Below are 13,556 nucleotides of genomic sequence, written 5' to 3'. Positions count from 1 at the left end.
CCGGGAGACATGGGGTATTATTTTCCTGAAAATTTTGAAACTTAAATTTAACTAGGTATCTGTAGTTTACCTGGCAGCCCAGTTTGTCGTCTGAAGCTGTGTTTCTAGACTTGAATATATTGAGTTGCCTTCACTTTTTATAGAGCCTGTTCATGCTAACTGTCTAAAATCTATTCGGTTTTTAACAACACGGAGAACCATATTGAGAGAAGTACATTTGCACCTGAAGACTAAAATCACAGTGACTGTGTTTCCCCGAAAATAAGACCTAGCCAGACAATCAGCTCTAAAGCGTCTGTTGGAGCAAAAATTAATATAAGACCCAGTCTTATATTATGTTAGATAATTATAGTATACTATAGTATAGTTACTATAGTATACTATATATGTACTATATATAGTATATATGTGTGTGTGTATATATATATATAATATAGTATAATATAGTATAGTTACTATATTATAGTAAAATAAGACTGGGTCTTATATTAATTTTTGCTCCAAAAGACACATTAGAGCTGATTGTCTGGCTAGGTCTTATTTTCAGGGAAACACGGTACACTGGTGTCTTGGTTATGATGGGTGCCCATCTAGGGAATTGTGCTTTTATCTCTTTGTCCTTGTCTTGTGTGGCCTGGCTGTTTCTAGCTTTATGGGCCAAAATTCTCAACATCACATTCTATTTGGACATTTTACCACCCAAATCCCACTTCATCGAGGGTGTTTCTCCAGTGGTTAGTGGAGTAGCCTAGGAGGGTCAATATATACATTTCCCATTTTTAACCTTTGCTGCTCAGTGCCTGGGAAAGCAATCATGAACGCATAAAGAAAGGAAAATCACGTTAACCTCTTGATTACCTATTTTGTACCAGCTCCCTGCTACGATATCTTCCTTGGTGGGGTGTGCCATAATGGGGAGATCATATGTGTGGTTGTATTTTCTCTTGGTTCAAGTGTATTGTTTAATGATAGAATAACATAAAATGTATATATCCTTGTATATTAAAAGAGAAAGACAATTCTGGCTTGAGGTAACAATTACCAATGTGCATAATAAGATTTACTCTAGTTCTTTTCTTGCTTATAAAATATTTCTATTTCTTTGCAGCAATTTGGTAAAATCTTAGATGTTGAAATTATTTTTAATGAGCGAGGCTCAAAGGTAAGCAACTTAATTCACTTAAGAATTGTTTAGCTTATTTTAAAATGCTTGTTATGAATAATGGGAAACAACTGCACTGTTTTAATCACCACATTGTGAAAATGCACTTTGGTGGGAATTTCTTTGGAGACCACCTTCAGTTTCTAAAGTGGTGGGAAACACATTGGGTTCTGTTTAAAATATATAAGGGGGTAATTTAAAATTGCTGTTTTATATCTATCTCTCTCTATATATATATCAAGTTTCCGGAGGAAAATTACCCATGCTTAAAAAAATAATGTTGTTGCTACATTTTTGTTTTTCAGTGATAATTATGTTCTTTATATTAAAAAGTGAGTTGATAGTCTCATGAGCAGGTAAATATGTGATTATTCTGTATTAATAAAGTGCAGTTATTTTCCTGGGTTGTAGGGGAGAAAATCTCATATACACCAACCTTTTGAATATAGTTTTATTCATTAGTATGTTTACCAATTCACATTTTGCAATTTGCCACTGCTTTGAGCCTGTTTTTCTTATAGGAAACCAATTTTTAAGTCGATTTTCCTAGAGCTAACAGTATTAGGAAAATCGGCATTTTGAGCACTTTCAAAATGCAAATATGTTGGGAGGAAGAAAAACAAAAAACAAAAAACAAGGCCAAACTCTTCCAAAACATCCTCTGTATCAGGGGCCATCTAAGTACAGTTTTCCAAACTGGCTGCATCAGTTTCACCTGGGAACTTACAGGAAATGCAAATGCTCAGGGTCCAGCCCAGATCTATTGACTCAGAAGCTCTGAAATGGGGGCCCAGCCATCTGTGTTTTAACAAAACTTCCAGGCCTATCGTTCAAGGGATAAGCACTGTCTTCTTATTTTAGGCACATGCCAGGGCTTCATCTGGATGCCAAATGCCCCTTTGCCCATTGGTGTGTTGTGGTTGCTAACATGTCCCCCCTCGGCCTGTACCCACAGAAAACTCAAGGTCCCCATCAGAATCTCTCTTGAGTGGGTAGTGCACGTGGCATAGTGGCAGGTACCGGGCGATGTCAGGTCGCGATGACCTAAAAAGACTCCTACTGACCTCAGCCCCAGCAAGGAGGCACTTTGAGTAACTGCCTTGTTTCCAGAGCACCACATCCTGGGCTGTCAGGAATTTGCAGCTCACTTCTCCTTGCATCCTCAGCCTGTGAACGTGGATAGTAAGAGAAACTGCTTCCCAGGTACAGAGAGACCCTGACTTGAACCCCATAACGCTCCTTACACAGGCGATTTGGGACACGTCAGTCACAGCCGCCGGGAGGGTTCCTAGGAAACACAGGTTTTATCAAAAGCGGCCAGTGCCAGGCATTTGGCTGTAGCAACCACAGGCTCCCCACGCAAGCAGACATTTGAATTTATTATTTCTGGAGCAGTCTGCACCTCTCCCTTCTAAGCAGATTTGGTATTAACTGAATAGGAGAATGCTGATTGAATTGAGAGAAGAAAATTCTAGTATTCTCTTCTCCCCAGCCAAAATGATGTTTGGACATGCCAGGTGAATTTTAAAAAGAAGAAGATCAGTCTATTATAGTCTCTGGTTCTTCTAGTTCAGGGACCTTGTCATTCTATCACGTCAGCTCTTTTACCAGTGATTCTTGCCATGTCAGTAGTTTGACCTCTAGACTGGGAGAGAAAAGTTACCTCTCTTTCTGCTGCTTGTATGGAAATCATTACAGCGACTATTTCTATACCTCTAAAGCCAAGTGCATTAAGACAGAAACGTACCCCATCCCGTCCTCGTCACTCAGGCCTGATGTGTTCTTGGCACAGTATCAGAAGACGCCCTGGAATGTTGGTCAGCGTTCTTCTAATTTGTCAGTAGCACGACTGCTTTAAAAGGCTTTCGTTTTTCGTATTTTGTGTTTTCAGATTTCTATTTAATTTACATTTTGTTGTGTAACTTTTGCCAGTTGGAGAAAGCTATGTAATTCCTTCGAGCGCTGTTTTGGGACATTGGAAGAATGTCGTTTGCTGTTTTGAAAGTGCAATGGCGGTGCTGTTTTTAAGACTTCTCCCATCATATCCGTGATTAGCCTGTCTCCAGGGCTTTAGGAATAAGACCACTAACTTTGCCTTATCCAGAGACAGACTTTGCAAAGCTGCTTTTTTTTCTTTCTTTCTTTCTTTTTTTTTTTAATTTGGAACCATCAAAAATAGCCTGTCTTCCTGGGTATGCTCCCTTTCAAAGAACCAGCCTTGCCGGGGTCGCTGCTGACTGTTTAGGTCTGATTGGCGTGTCAGGAAGACAGTCCATTTGGAAACTGCTAAACGGGGCAATGACTCACGCAGAGATATTTTTCATATCTGACATCATCCTTTACGGGAAACAGCCTATTTAAAGGTGCATTTCCATTTTAATGACTGAAAAACCTGAACCGTTGTTATGACCTCATTTCTTTCGTTTGGTGCTAGGGAGACAGCCAGGGAACGGGTAAGCCCTTAAGACCCAGGAGCTCACTTTCGGACCATTCTCTTTGCGGGTAGTCCCAGAGGCAGGTCACTCAGGGCTGAGTGAGTATGGCTGTATGTTCTGTGGGTGTTTGGTGTATATTTGTATAGGTGTAGATGTACACCTAAGCATATGTACATATACACCTACAGATACACAAGCAGCATCTATATTATCCTGCGAATGTATATCACAAGTCATGCGTTCCTGTATGGATGGCAAATATACAAGGAAATCACATCTTGAAAAGATACGCCCGACTTTGTAAATGAGAACAAAATAGCATTTAGGGGTGAGAGAGCCTATAATTCATCTTTCCTTGTTAGGAGATTTAAAAGCATTTTTGTTTAGCTCTGAAATGTTTTATTTGGGGGATATAGCCAGATCTAGCTCCTTTTCAACATACCTGGGAAATACACGGTCTGCTCTTTGAGTCCATAGGTATCTGTCAGTAGGGGTTATATTCCAGGCATGAGGCAGGCGAATCAAGTGTGAGCGAGGCAGCAGACAGCCATCTCCCATCATTCTCGTAGATTTCCCCGAGTCGCAGGAAAGACAGACCATGAGGACAAACTACTGTGATCCCGTCTGCTGTGTTCTGTGGTGAATGAGACGATGCTGAGATTCTAAGCGGCAGACCAGTGTTGTTAGAAGGTGGGAGGGCTTCTGGGAGGAAGTGGCACGGAAGCTGAGAAGGAAAGATGAGTAAGAATTTCCCAGGGAAGGGAAGGAGGGAAGATGCTCTTCCAAGGGGTAGGAGCTGCGTGTGCAAAGGTCACTGAGAAGAAGCAAGGTGTGGAGCTCTTGGTTCCACAGGAAAATGCACCTCAGACTCTGATCCACAGCTCCCCTCAGAGAGATAGCAGTTCCCTGCCCCAGAAGCTAGAGGGATCCGATGTTCACATGCGATAAAAAGTCATTCTACTCATCCATCCTGGGGGCCTCAGGCCTTTATTTAAGATAGAAAATGTATTCGCATTCCTACAAAAGGAAGCTGTCACCTAAACATACTTCAAGGCCAAAATAGAAAACTACAGGCGTACAAGAAGGTCAGAATTCATGACTCAGAAAATTATTCTGAAATAATCAAGTTGTGCCTGAAGGTCATGGTAATCTGGCCTGTGGGTCGTGCCGTCCCATCAGGGGGTGGCATATGTCACAGGCCCTCTTCTCCAGCGCTGTTGTGCCTTCTTCCTGTAGCCCCTCGTACACGCTTCATCTTTGAGAGGTTGCAATCAGCGAGCACTGCACTCAGTTCCTCTGCTCCCCAGGCCAAGTCCAGAATATGCTTCTTTTGTTCCCCTTTTTAAGACAGAGAAAAATATTCAGGATATTTTTTTAAGAAGTGCAAGATGCTGTTTCCTTGAGATAGAATTCTGACCATGAGGCAGGTTAAAAGAAACAACCTCAGCATCAGCTTTCGACGTTGCCTGACACCTGTGCTTGATGGAGACGGTCCCTGAAAATGTCCAGGTGACGGTCTCTCTGGTGATGGTGTAGTTCCCCGGATGAGCATTCCAGCAGTCTTCTGACCCAGGCAGCCATTACCCCTTCTTGTCAGAGTTGGAGGTCTGATTGTCCATTGGAACAGGTAGAAAAGTCCCTTGAGTATTTGGGGGACCGTTTCTGGAGCAAACTCTTCCTGAACCCAACTTTGCAAAATCTCAACTCATCAATCTCTGCAGCTCGAAATGAGAAGTATTGAGTAGCTCCAAACAAAGAGAGACGTTTAGCAGAAAATATTGAGACTAAGAAGAATAATAAAAAGAATCGGTAGACGCTCTTTCCTTCAAAACCAAGGAAGAACGTGAGAATGGAGTCCTTCCTTTGTCATTTATGAGCTTCAGTTGGGATTCAGCATACGTTTCCATCTCCACCTTCGTTTCTCCCTGGCATACGTCATGCCAGGATGGTCGGCCTTGGGTTCGGCTCAGAATCGTGATGACTTAGTTCGTTGGGATGATGTAGGTTGAATGTTCCGTGAGACCTGGTTGCATTCTTTCCAGCACTGTGGTAATGACCGCTCGTGCGCATACACACCGGTGATGCCATCATCTGACTCAGGCTATGGAGTGTCTTTCCTTGTCTAGTGAGAGACTTGCTCCGGATGCTGCCAGAGTCCTAGTTTTCCTTATTCCTTTTTAAATGGAGGGCATGCCTGTCAGTTCTAGGGAATTTGGCTTGGAGGTGAGGAAGAGAATATTGTTGTATGATTTTGGCTGGTCCCCTACGTCTAAGATCCAAGTAACTATGTCAGATAGATAGTCACTTCAAAAACTCACAGGATTCCAATGGGCTGCTCTGTTGAACCAGGTACTATGATATTCTACTTCATGCGAAGAACCAAAACCTTCTTTCGATGGTGCTTAGTGCTGGAAGGCGATGCGAATCCATTGGCTTTTTCAGCAGACTTCTGGGCTCCACTCGGGGACTCTGATTTGGTACCCATGTAGCTGGGCTTGGGAATCTAAGTGTTCAATATGCTCCCAGTGTCTTCTGATGTGCAACTAAGTTTGAGACCCACTGGGCAAGAGTCAGAGCCATCCAATAGAGCAACCCCACCCAATAATGTCATCAAAGAGCTATTATTTCAAAACTGTTGAGTTAGCAAGTATTTGGGACTACTTAATGTGGGCATGCCACCTCAGTAGGGTCCTTCTGTGATAGAGTATATCATCTTATATTAATCAAATAATTCAGACCCATCCTAATCTCAGACCCTCACTATGGGATATATTATGAAAGGTAATTCAGTCCAACTCCACAAAGTAAAGAAATTTTTTTTCTCTCTATAGACTCCTATCAAGTAATCATCTATTCTAGCTAGGCCCCATCCACAGCTGGTGTTCTTTATGTAGAAGCCCACGTGGACCTTGGAAATTCTCTCAGAGGCAGACCATTAGGCATACCTCTGAAATACCCTGAGCTTTGGAAAACGCTTTGTGTCCTAGTGAGTGACTGGGTTTTAACACTAGTTGGTTACGACTACCTGTTACTCGTAATTACTGTCTATTTTATAAGTTAACTGGAATATCCTACCGCCCCAACTAAGCTGAAAGCCACCATTTACCTTTATGTAAAGTTCAGCCATCCCAACACATACAATGATTTCACCCAGTGAAATCCAGAACAAGCTGGGCAAATTTACACTGGAATTGTTTCAAAAGGTTGGTGTATGTTTCTGAACAAGATGTACACGTATTTTTAGGGGTTTTAAAAATAATGTGTCATATTTTCTGTACTCTTCTTAGGAACAGTGTCAGTGAAGGAAAAAAGATGGATTTTGACAATGTGACATTTAGTGGGATGGTTTTTTTTGAGCCTGACACATTAAAACAAATTGTGCCAGTGGTGAAGCAGAGGGTCCATGTGTTATCTATTAGAATAGAGGGAATGCAGAGTGTTATTGTAAATAACATTCTATCACCAAAGCTTTTTTATTTTCTACCTGTTGATATGACAAATGAATACCAACATAATGTCTTAGAACTTTATAATATGTTTACTCATTTCCCTTGTTGGTTAATCAAGTAGTCTAGAAAGGTGATAAATTCAGAAGCATGTATGTTATTTTTTGGTGGGGGAGGGAGAAGTATCAATACAGAAACGTTATTTGAACTGTTTGCATTACTGATCAATTGATATTTATTTCTATTCATTTCATGTGATTCTTTTATTAGATCAGAGTTTAAGATTTATTATAAAAAAAAGGTCTTTCCTTTTTTGTAGGCTTCTAATTTTTATTTTTGAGAAGTAAAGGCTATAGAATTGATCAATTTGAATAACCCTAAAACTGCATGAAGAAGAGACGTTCTTAAAAACCACATGGCATGACTCTGTAGGCAATGTTAGAAGATTTTGGCATTCATTGTTGAATTTCGTGCACACGTTTTATTTTCTTTTATTCTTAATTTGCATGTCAAGAAAATGGTTCCCTTTTTTTTTCCTCGTTATTTCATTTTATTCTCTGTGAAGACACTGTACATTTATTTTGATCTCATTTTCTTTCCATTAGATTTATTTTCTTCTGTAGTGACATTTAGAAAAGTATTTTGGGTATCATTCTTTGAATTCTTCAGGGGTTACAGCTAACTGGTGACAGAAAAAAATATATATATCTTGTTCACATTTGTTGCTTACTGATCGCACATCTTAGTACTCTTATAATTTCTCTAATTTGCATGTTACAGAACGGAAGCCAGGACAAGACATAGAAATTAAAGCGAGAGAACGTTACACAGTGGTCGTTGACTGAAATAATAATCTGCATGTTGTTTTCCCTTCTCCCTCCTGCATGCAGGGATTTGGTTTCGTAACTTTCGAAAATAGTGCCGATGCGGACAGGGCGAGGGAGAAATTACACGGCACCGTGGTAGAGGGCCGTAAAATCGAGGTGCATGTTCAAAATATTTTCCTTTACATCTTTTTTATAAATGTCTGCTTCACGCTCATTCGTTGTTTCAGATGCATCATTGTGTCTTGTATGTGACCCTATTATTCCCTTCTCATTGTTTATATATATATATATTTATATATAAAAAGGAAAACTGGCCTTACTTTTTTTTTTTCAAATTTTACGTTATTATGTTACTCTTATTACTGCTGAAAGGTGGATGGCAAACGTGAGACAACAGAAAGTTAATCTGAGAGGTTTTTATTTTATGTTGTTTTTATTTTTATTTTCCATGATGTAGAGTCAATGGGTGCACTAGATTCCAAACAGTGGACAGAGTGTTTCAAAACAAAACAAAACCTAGAGCAGTTTCTTTTCTTTTTCTTTTTTTTCTTTTCTCTTTCTTTCTACGGCAGGGTTGATGAGGGATCCACAGTGGTGTGCAAATTAAGCCAAATTGTGAAAGAAATAGCATTCAAAACAACAATTGTGTTTAAAAAAAAAAAAATGAGAGGTTTGTGTCCTTCAGCCTTTCATTTTTTTTTTTTTTTATTTGAGAAGCCAGTTTGAACCTTTGTATTCTTTTGATAATAAAGTAAATAAACAAACAGGATTCCTGTTCAAAATCTGGCCCCTCTTTGTGGATACAACTGATGCTAAGATTCTGATGTTTAGAATCACCTCTTTCTATCACTGGATCGCCCTCAACGTGGCCACAGGGTTGTGTTTGCTAAAACTTTAAAAAAAAAAAAAAAACCAGTTACAAATGCTTTAGTCTTTGGAGTAAGATGTTGCATATTTTGCCTTTCATTTTCCCCCCTCGACGATAACGCTTAGGCCCCTCACCAAACTCTCAGTAACCATGGTAACTGTATACAAACCCATGCTGGCGATGGTGGTGAATGGTAAGTGGTGAAGTCCATCTGCCGTTACACGTATTTAGTGCTGATATATCTATATACATATATATATACCACGTGACTTTTTTTGACTTGTTGTATTAAGTTTTCTTGATGCTCTATTTTTTTGGATATTGGTACGCCTGTAACTGAGTGTACGTTCTAAGCTAGCCTGGGAGGCACTGACTGGATTGAGATATGACCGGTGCACACCTTACTCCGATCGTTGACTCCATATTGTGTTAAACAATGCACCCTCTCTTTTATCCTTTTGTTAGCTGTGACTTTAAAGCTTGAATGATTTTGTTAATTCTTGCGATGTAAAAGGCTCTTGTTCCAAGTGTTGAATGCTAGATGTTGCTTTTCCCGATGGTTCTTCCCTCCTCAAGTGTTGCACACGGCTAAACCTTGTTTGTCCCTTTCTTTGACATTTATGTTCCCTTGTACTTTGTCTCTCCCCTCTTCTACTCCACTGCATGTTCCTTCATATGAACTTTCTTTTATGTTTAAAAAATATTGTTTCTGTGTTACCATGGGGTACACGCATGCTTTTAAATCTTCAATTATGCAGTTCCTTTTAATTTGCTTTTACTGTCTCCGTATTAAACTTTTAAATGATATGACATTGCTTTATTGAAATGATTTGTAAGTTAAATGGTTATGATGTAAATGTAACTATAAAAATGTATGATTTTGTTATGCACCTACTGCCTTTTATAAATTAAAATGCATTTCAGTTTTTTTTTATTTTTTTAAAAATAAGTAATCACAGTCATAATGCATGCTATTGATTGAACTGTGTGCTGGCTATGGAGTACGTGCTCATTTGGGTTTTCTATGTACATAGGTAAACAATGCCACAGCACGTGTAATGACAAATAAAAAGACGGTCAACCCTTATACCAACGGTAAGTACAGATCGGCCTTTTGCGAGAAGTCGCCTCTCCCTCTGCAGCTATTAAGTAATTTAACTAGGCAATCTGTTTCAGCAAGCCATATTTGCCTCAGCCTGGCGACTGGCCATACTGCTCACTTGCTACAGTGAACCACCTGAGTCAATATGATAATTTTTACAACAGAGGCCAATGTACTTTTCAGGTTAACTGTACATGCCTTTCTTCCAGGCGCTCTAGGGTAACTCCCACTTGGGGGTGAGGTACAGTAACTATTTGGGAATAAGTTGGATAATTTCATTTGTTGTCTTGATAGTAAGTTGGGGGAGGATGGAGGTTTTGTTTGGTTGTCTTCAGAACCACCTCCTCACTGCTCAGTCCTTCCCGGAGGTGTGACTGCAGACTTTGGTTCTGGCTTTGAGTCTTCTCTGGAGTTATTAGGCTTTTGATGTGGTTAGGCTTGGAGGGTACCACGTGACGCGTTCCATAGTGAGACCAGAGTATTGGAGAGTATTATTTGCTCGTGTCTGACATTCCCAGGGCCGTTTGGTCCAGGTGAGGAGGTGGGTGTGTGTGACAGACCCCTCAGGACAATGCCTTTCTGCCCTAAATAACCAAGAAGACATCTTGACACTCCCCATATTTAGAATTCACCTATATATGGAGAGACATTAAAAATGTTCAAACATTTTGATTCTTTAATCCTCCTCAGGGTAAATCTCTCCTAAGATATATAGGGAGAAAAGCTGCTGATATGCTAACTGCATAACTTAATTGTACTCAAAATTAGGAAGACAGTAACGTAACAAGATTTATATGCTTGGTGGAATATTATACCCATTAAAATGAGCAGGATGAAGACTGAAAGGGCCCCATAATGAATGAAAATTTTTCAAATAAAAGATTATATGGAAGGCATGATTTGAACTAAACTGTAATGGGAATTACACCAAGATGCTAATGGTTGAGTTGAATTGTGAGACTAGAATATATTTTTTTTATAGGTTTTTAAGAATAATATTTTATTACTGTCATAGGGAAAATGTATGGAATTTTCCATTTTTATCGTTTTAATTACATATGAAACATGGAAATACAGGTTCATTTTAAAAGAAGAAAGAAAGAAAAGGCTAAAATATATTTTGAATAACACCACTGCCAACTTGGTTTCCTATCTCCCTCTTCAGAGGATGTTCCTATTACAGAATATTGTCTAGACTTTTATTTTGCATTTTCATGTATATTATACGGAGTAAGCATATATTTACAGCATTCACAGTATCATGTGCGTGCTTTTTATAGAAATGGCATTATGGACTACATATTGTTAAGTGACTCTTAAAAATCAGTATGGAGTTCTTTCAATGTTAATACATATAGACCATATTCGTTCTTTTTGGTGGTTACATAATATTCCATAAAATGGATATATGGTTATATTCTGAACTCCCATCCTGATTGATATTGAACTTTTCTTTCGTGTTACAATCATTAGTATTAGCATTGGGTAGTTTTATTATTTTTTCTTTCTTTCTTGTGCCAATGGCTACCAATTTGGCGAAGTCAGTTCTTATTTTTAAAAGGGGCATCATTAAATAGAGATGTACCCTTAATATGATAGGCCTCTAAGTGGAAAGACCAGAAGAATTATTTATTCTGCTGATGCATTATCCCAGCTCCAGCAACCCAAAGCATATCCTTAAGTGGAATAGAAATTTTGCACAACAGACTTTGAATGCCCAGTGCTGAAATGAAGCCACCTTGGATTTGTGTCGTGAAGCCTTTCTACTTGGCTGAAAATGATGGTTCTGCAACTTGCCAAGTTAATACATGAAGACATCAACCTGACTGGGGGCATTTTTAAAAATTATGAAATAGTGTGTGTGTGTGTGTGTGTGTGTGTGTGTGTGTGTGTGCATTCACACACCTGCATGTTTTCTTGCAGAGGCATAGGTACTCATGTGTATTATTTATGTGAGAAAATTAAGTAAGGGGGCCAAGTATTATTCCTTAAGCCATATGTATGCTTGTTTATTTTAAAGAGTTACTGATCAATGTCATACTCAGGGGCTGAAAACTGGACCTGTGGGATTTTTGCGCTCAATTCAAAGCCCATTTATTAACAGCCAGCATTTCTGGGACGCTGCCTCTATGGCATTATGTTAAGCATATTACATGCACTGGGCACCCCCCCCCCCAAAAAAAAAAAAAAAGGAAAATTGAGATTGAGAATTAAATTAGTTGAAAAATAAATAAATAAACAAATGCAACGGGCCCACATGAAGGCTTTTAAAGAGGACACAGTTATCCCCATTTTAAAGATGCAAACACCGAGGCTAGACAAGGTGAAATAATTGATGAAGTCTTTTCCTTTTACTATGAATTGACAGACTCTTCTGGCCATGCCTGTGTGTGTGTGAGTGCATCACTTTCCCCCATCATCTTACAGAACTGCACTCAAATGGCAACCGACTGCAATAGCAGAAGGATTATTAAATGTGGACCCCAAATTCCTGCCAGATGGTGGCATAAACATCACACACCCATTCCAGGTAGTCACGCATTCTTAGTTTCCAGGAATAAGTCATACCGGGTCCCTTATCCATATCCCTGGAAGGAGGCACTCAGATCTTTATCCTGTCACATGGATGGGAGGGGTCGATGAGTTGGGCTTACTGTACCTAAGGGGTCGATGGACAGTCACAGTAGAACCGACTTAAAAAATCCAATGCAAATCCTAATTACATAAAGACAATTGGCTATTGTAGAGGAGATCATGGAGACTTTGGGTGTTCACAGAAAAGCAGTTCTCAAAGCTTTTTCAATCTTTAGTTCATGAGTATCATCACTGCAAAGAAATTCTCCCATAAATTGCAATACAACATAACCAGAAAGGTACAGGGGCCCACTCAGATCCTTAACAAGGGTGATTGTGTTAAGAGGGGCTATTATCACCAGAAGAAAAAAGAAAGTGGTAACTATGTGAGATGATGGATATGTTAATTAACTAGATTGTGGCAAATATTTTACAAAGTATGTGTACATCAAATTAACAAGTCGTACACCTTAACTATGTATAAATTTTGGTTGTCAATTATACCTCAATAAAGCTAGAAAACAAAATAAGGTAAGTCAGGAACAATGAAGTCACATTGAAATGAGAAAATTAAGTGATCAGTGAGATTCATTAGCTACCTAATTCGCTCTCACAAACCATCAAACTTACGCTTCCACACAATTATACATGACTAGAGTCATCGCATTTTGAGGTCATCTGCAAGTGGTGAGATATAAATATCATTGCCAACATCACAGCCATGCATTCCTCCAATCATGTAGTCAACAAAAATGTGAGCAGCTGCAAAACGTCCAGTGATTGGTAAGACCGGACCCTAAATGCACAGAGACACAGGAAACGCAGGCTGTGCTGTCGAGGCAGGAACACAGTCAGTATTGGTCGTGGAGCGTGTGCGTTCCACTTCCCAGGATGCTTAAGCTTGGATATGAGAAAAGACTAGAAGGACGTATAGGGGTCTGGGAACTCATCCATCTGAAAGTTCCACAAAGAGAGCGTTGGGCTGCTTCTGTATTGCTGGATTTTCTGGAAGACACCAACTGTCAGAGAGAAGCTGGGGTTTGCTGGGTTCATTGGAGATCAACTGTTTGCTCCACAAAACAACTTGAGAACCAGATCTTCGGGGGTTTCTTGGGTGCTGGAGAAGCATGGGTGGTGTATGG

At 39.6% G+C, this 13,556-nt stretch overlaps 1 protein-coding gene across 48 annotated transcripts in view; it reads left to right on the top strand.

Moving 5' to 3' along the window:
* The window catches only part of RBFOX1 (RNA binding fox-1 homolog 1), a 2,003,336-nt gene that overhangs the window by 1,876,238 nt on the left and 113,542 nt on the right, over positions 1 to 13,556 (top strand). For 42 of the 48 annotated variants that reach the window (XR_016022576.1, XR_016022577.1, XM_074323033.2 and 39 more), the window contains 3 exons: positions 1,109 to 1,162; positions 7,934 to 8,026; positions 9,773 to 9,833. Coding sequence is in view for 46 of the 48 variants with exons in the window: in XM_074323033.2 (XP_074179134.2) it covers positions 1,109 to 1,162; positions 7,934 to 8,026; positions 9,773 to 9,833 (208 nt within the window). In the remaining 2 variants the exon portion in view is untranslated. The remainder of the gene's footprint in view (positions 1 to 1,108; positions 1,163 to 7,933; positions 8,027 to 9,772; positions 9,834 to 13,556) is intronic. The other 6 variants (XM_074323048.2, XM_074323035.2, XM_074323047.2 and 3 more) reach the window with 1 other exon arrangement.

This window comes from Rhinolophus sinicus, chromosome 10 (assembly GCF_057876585.1).
Source record: "Rhinolophus sinicus isolate RSI-liver-muscle chromosome 10, RSI-T2T, whole genome shotgun sequence".
Classification (NCBI taxonomy): Eukaryota; Metazoa; Chordata; class Mammalia; order Chiroptera; family Rhinolophidae; genus Rhinolophus; species Rhinolophus sinicus.
This window is presented reverse-complemented; position numbering and strand designations above follow the sequence as displayed.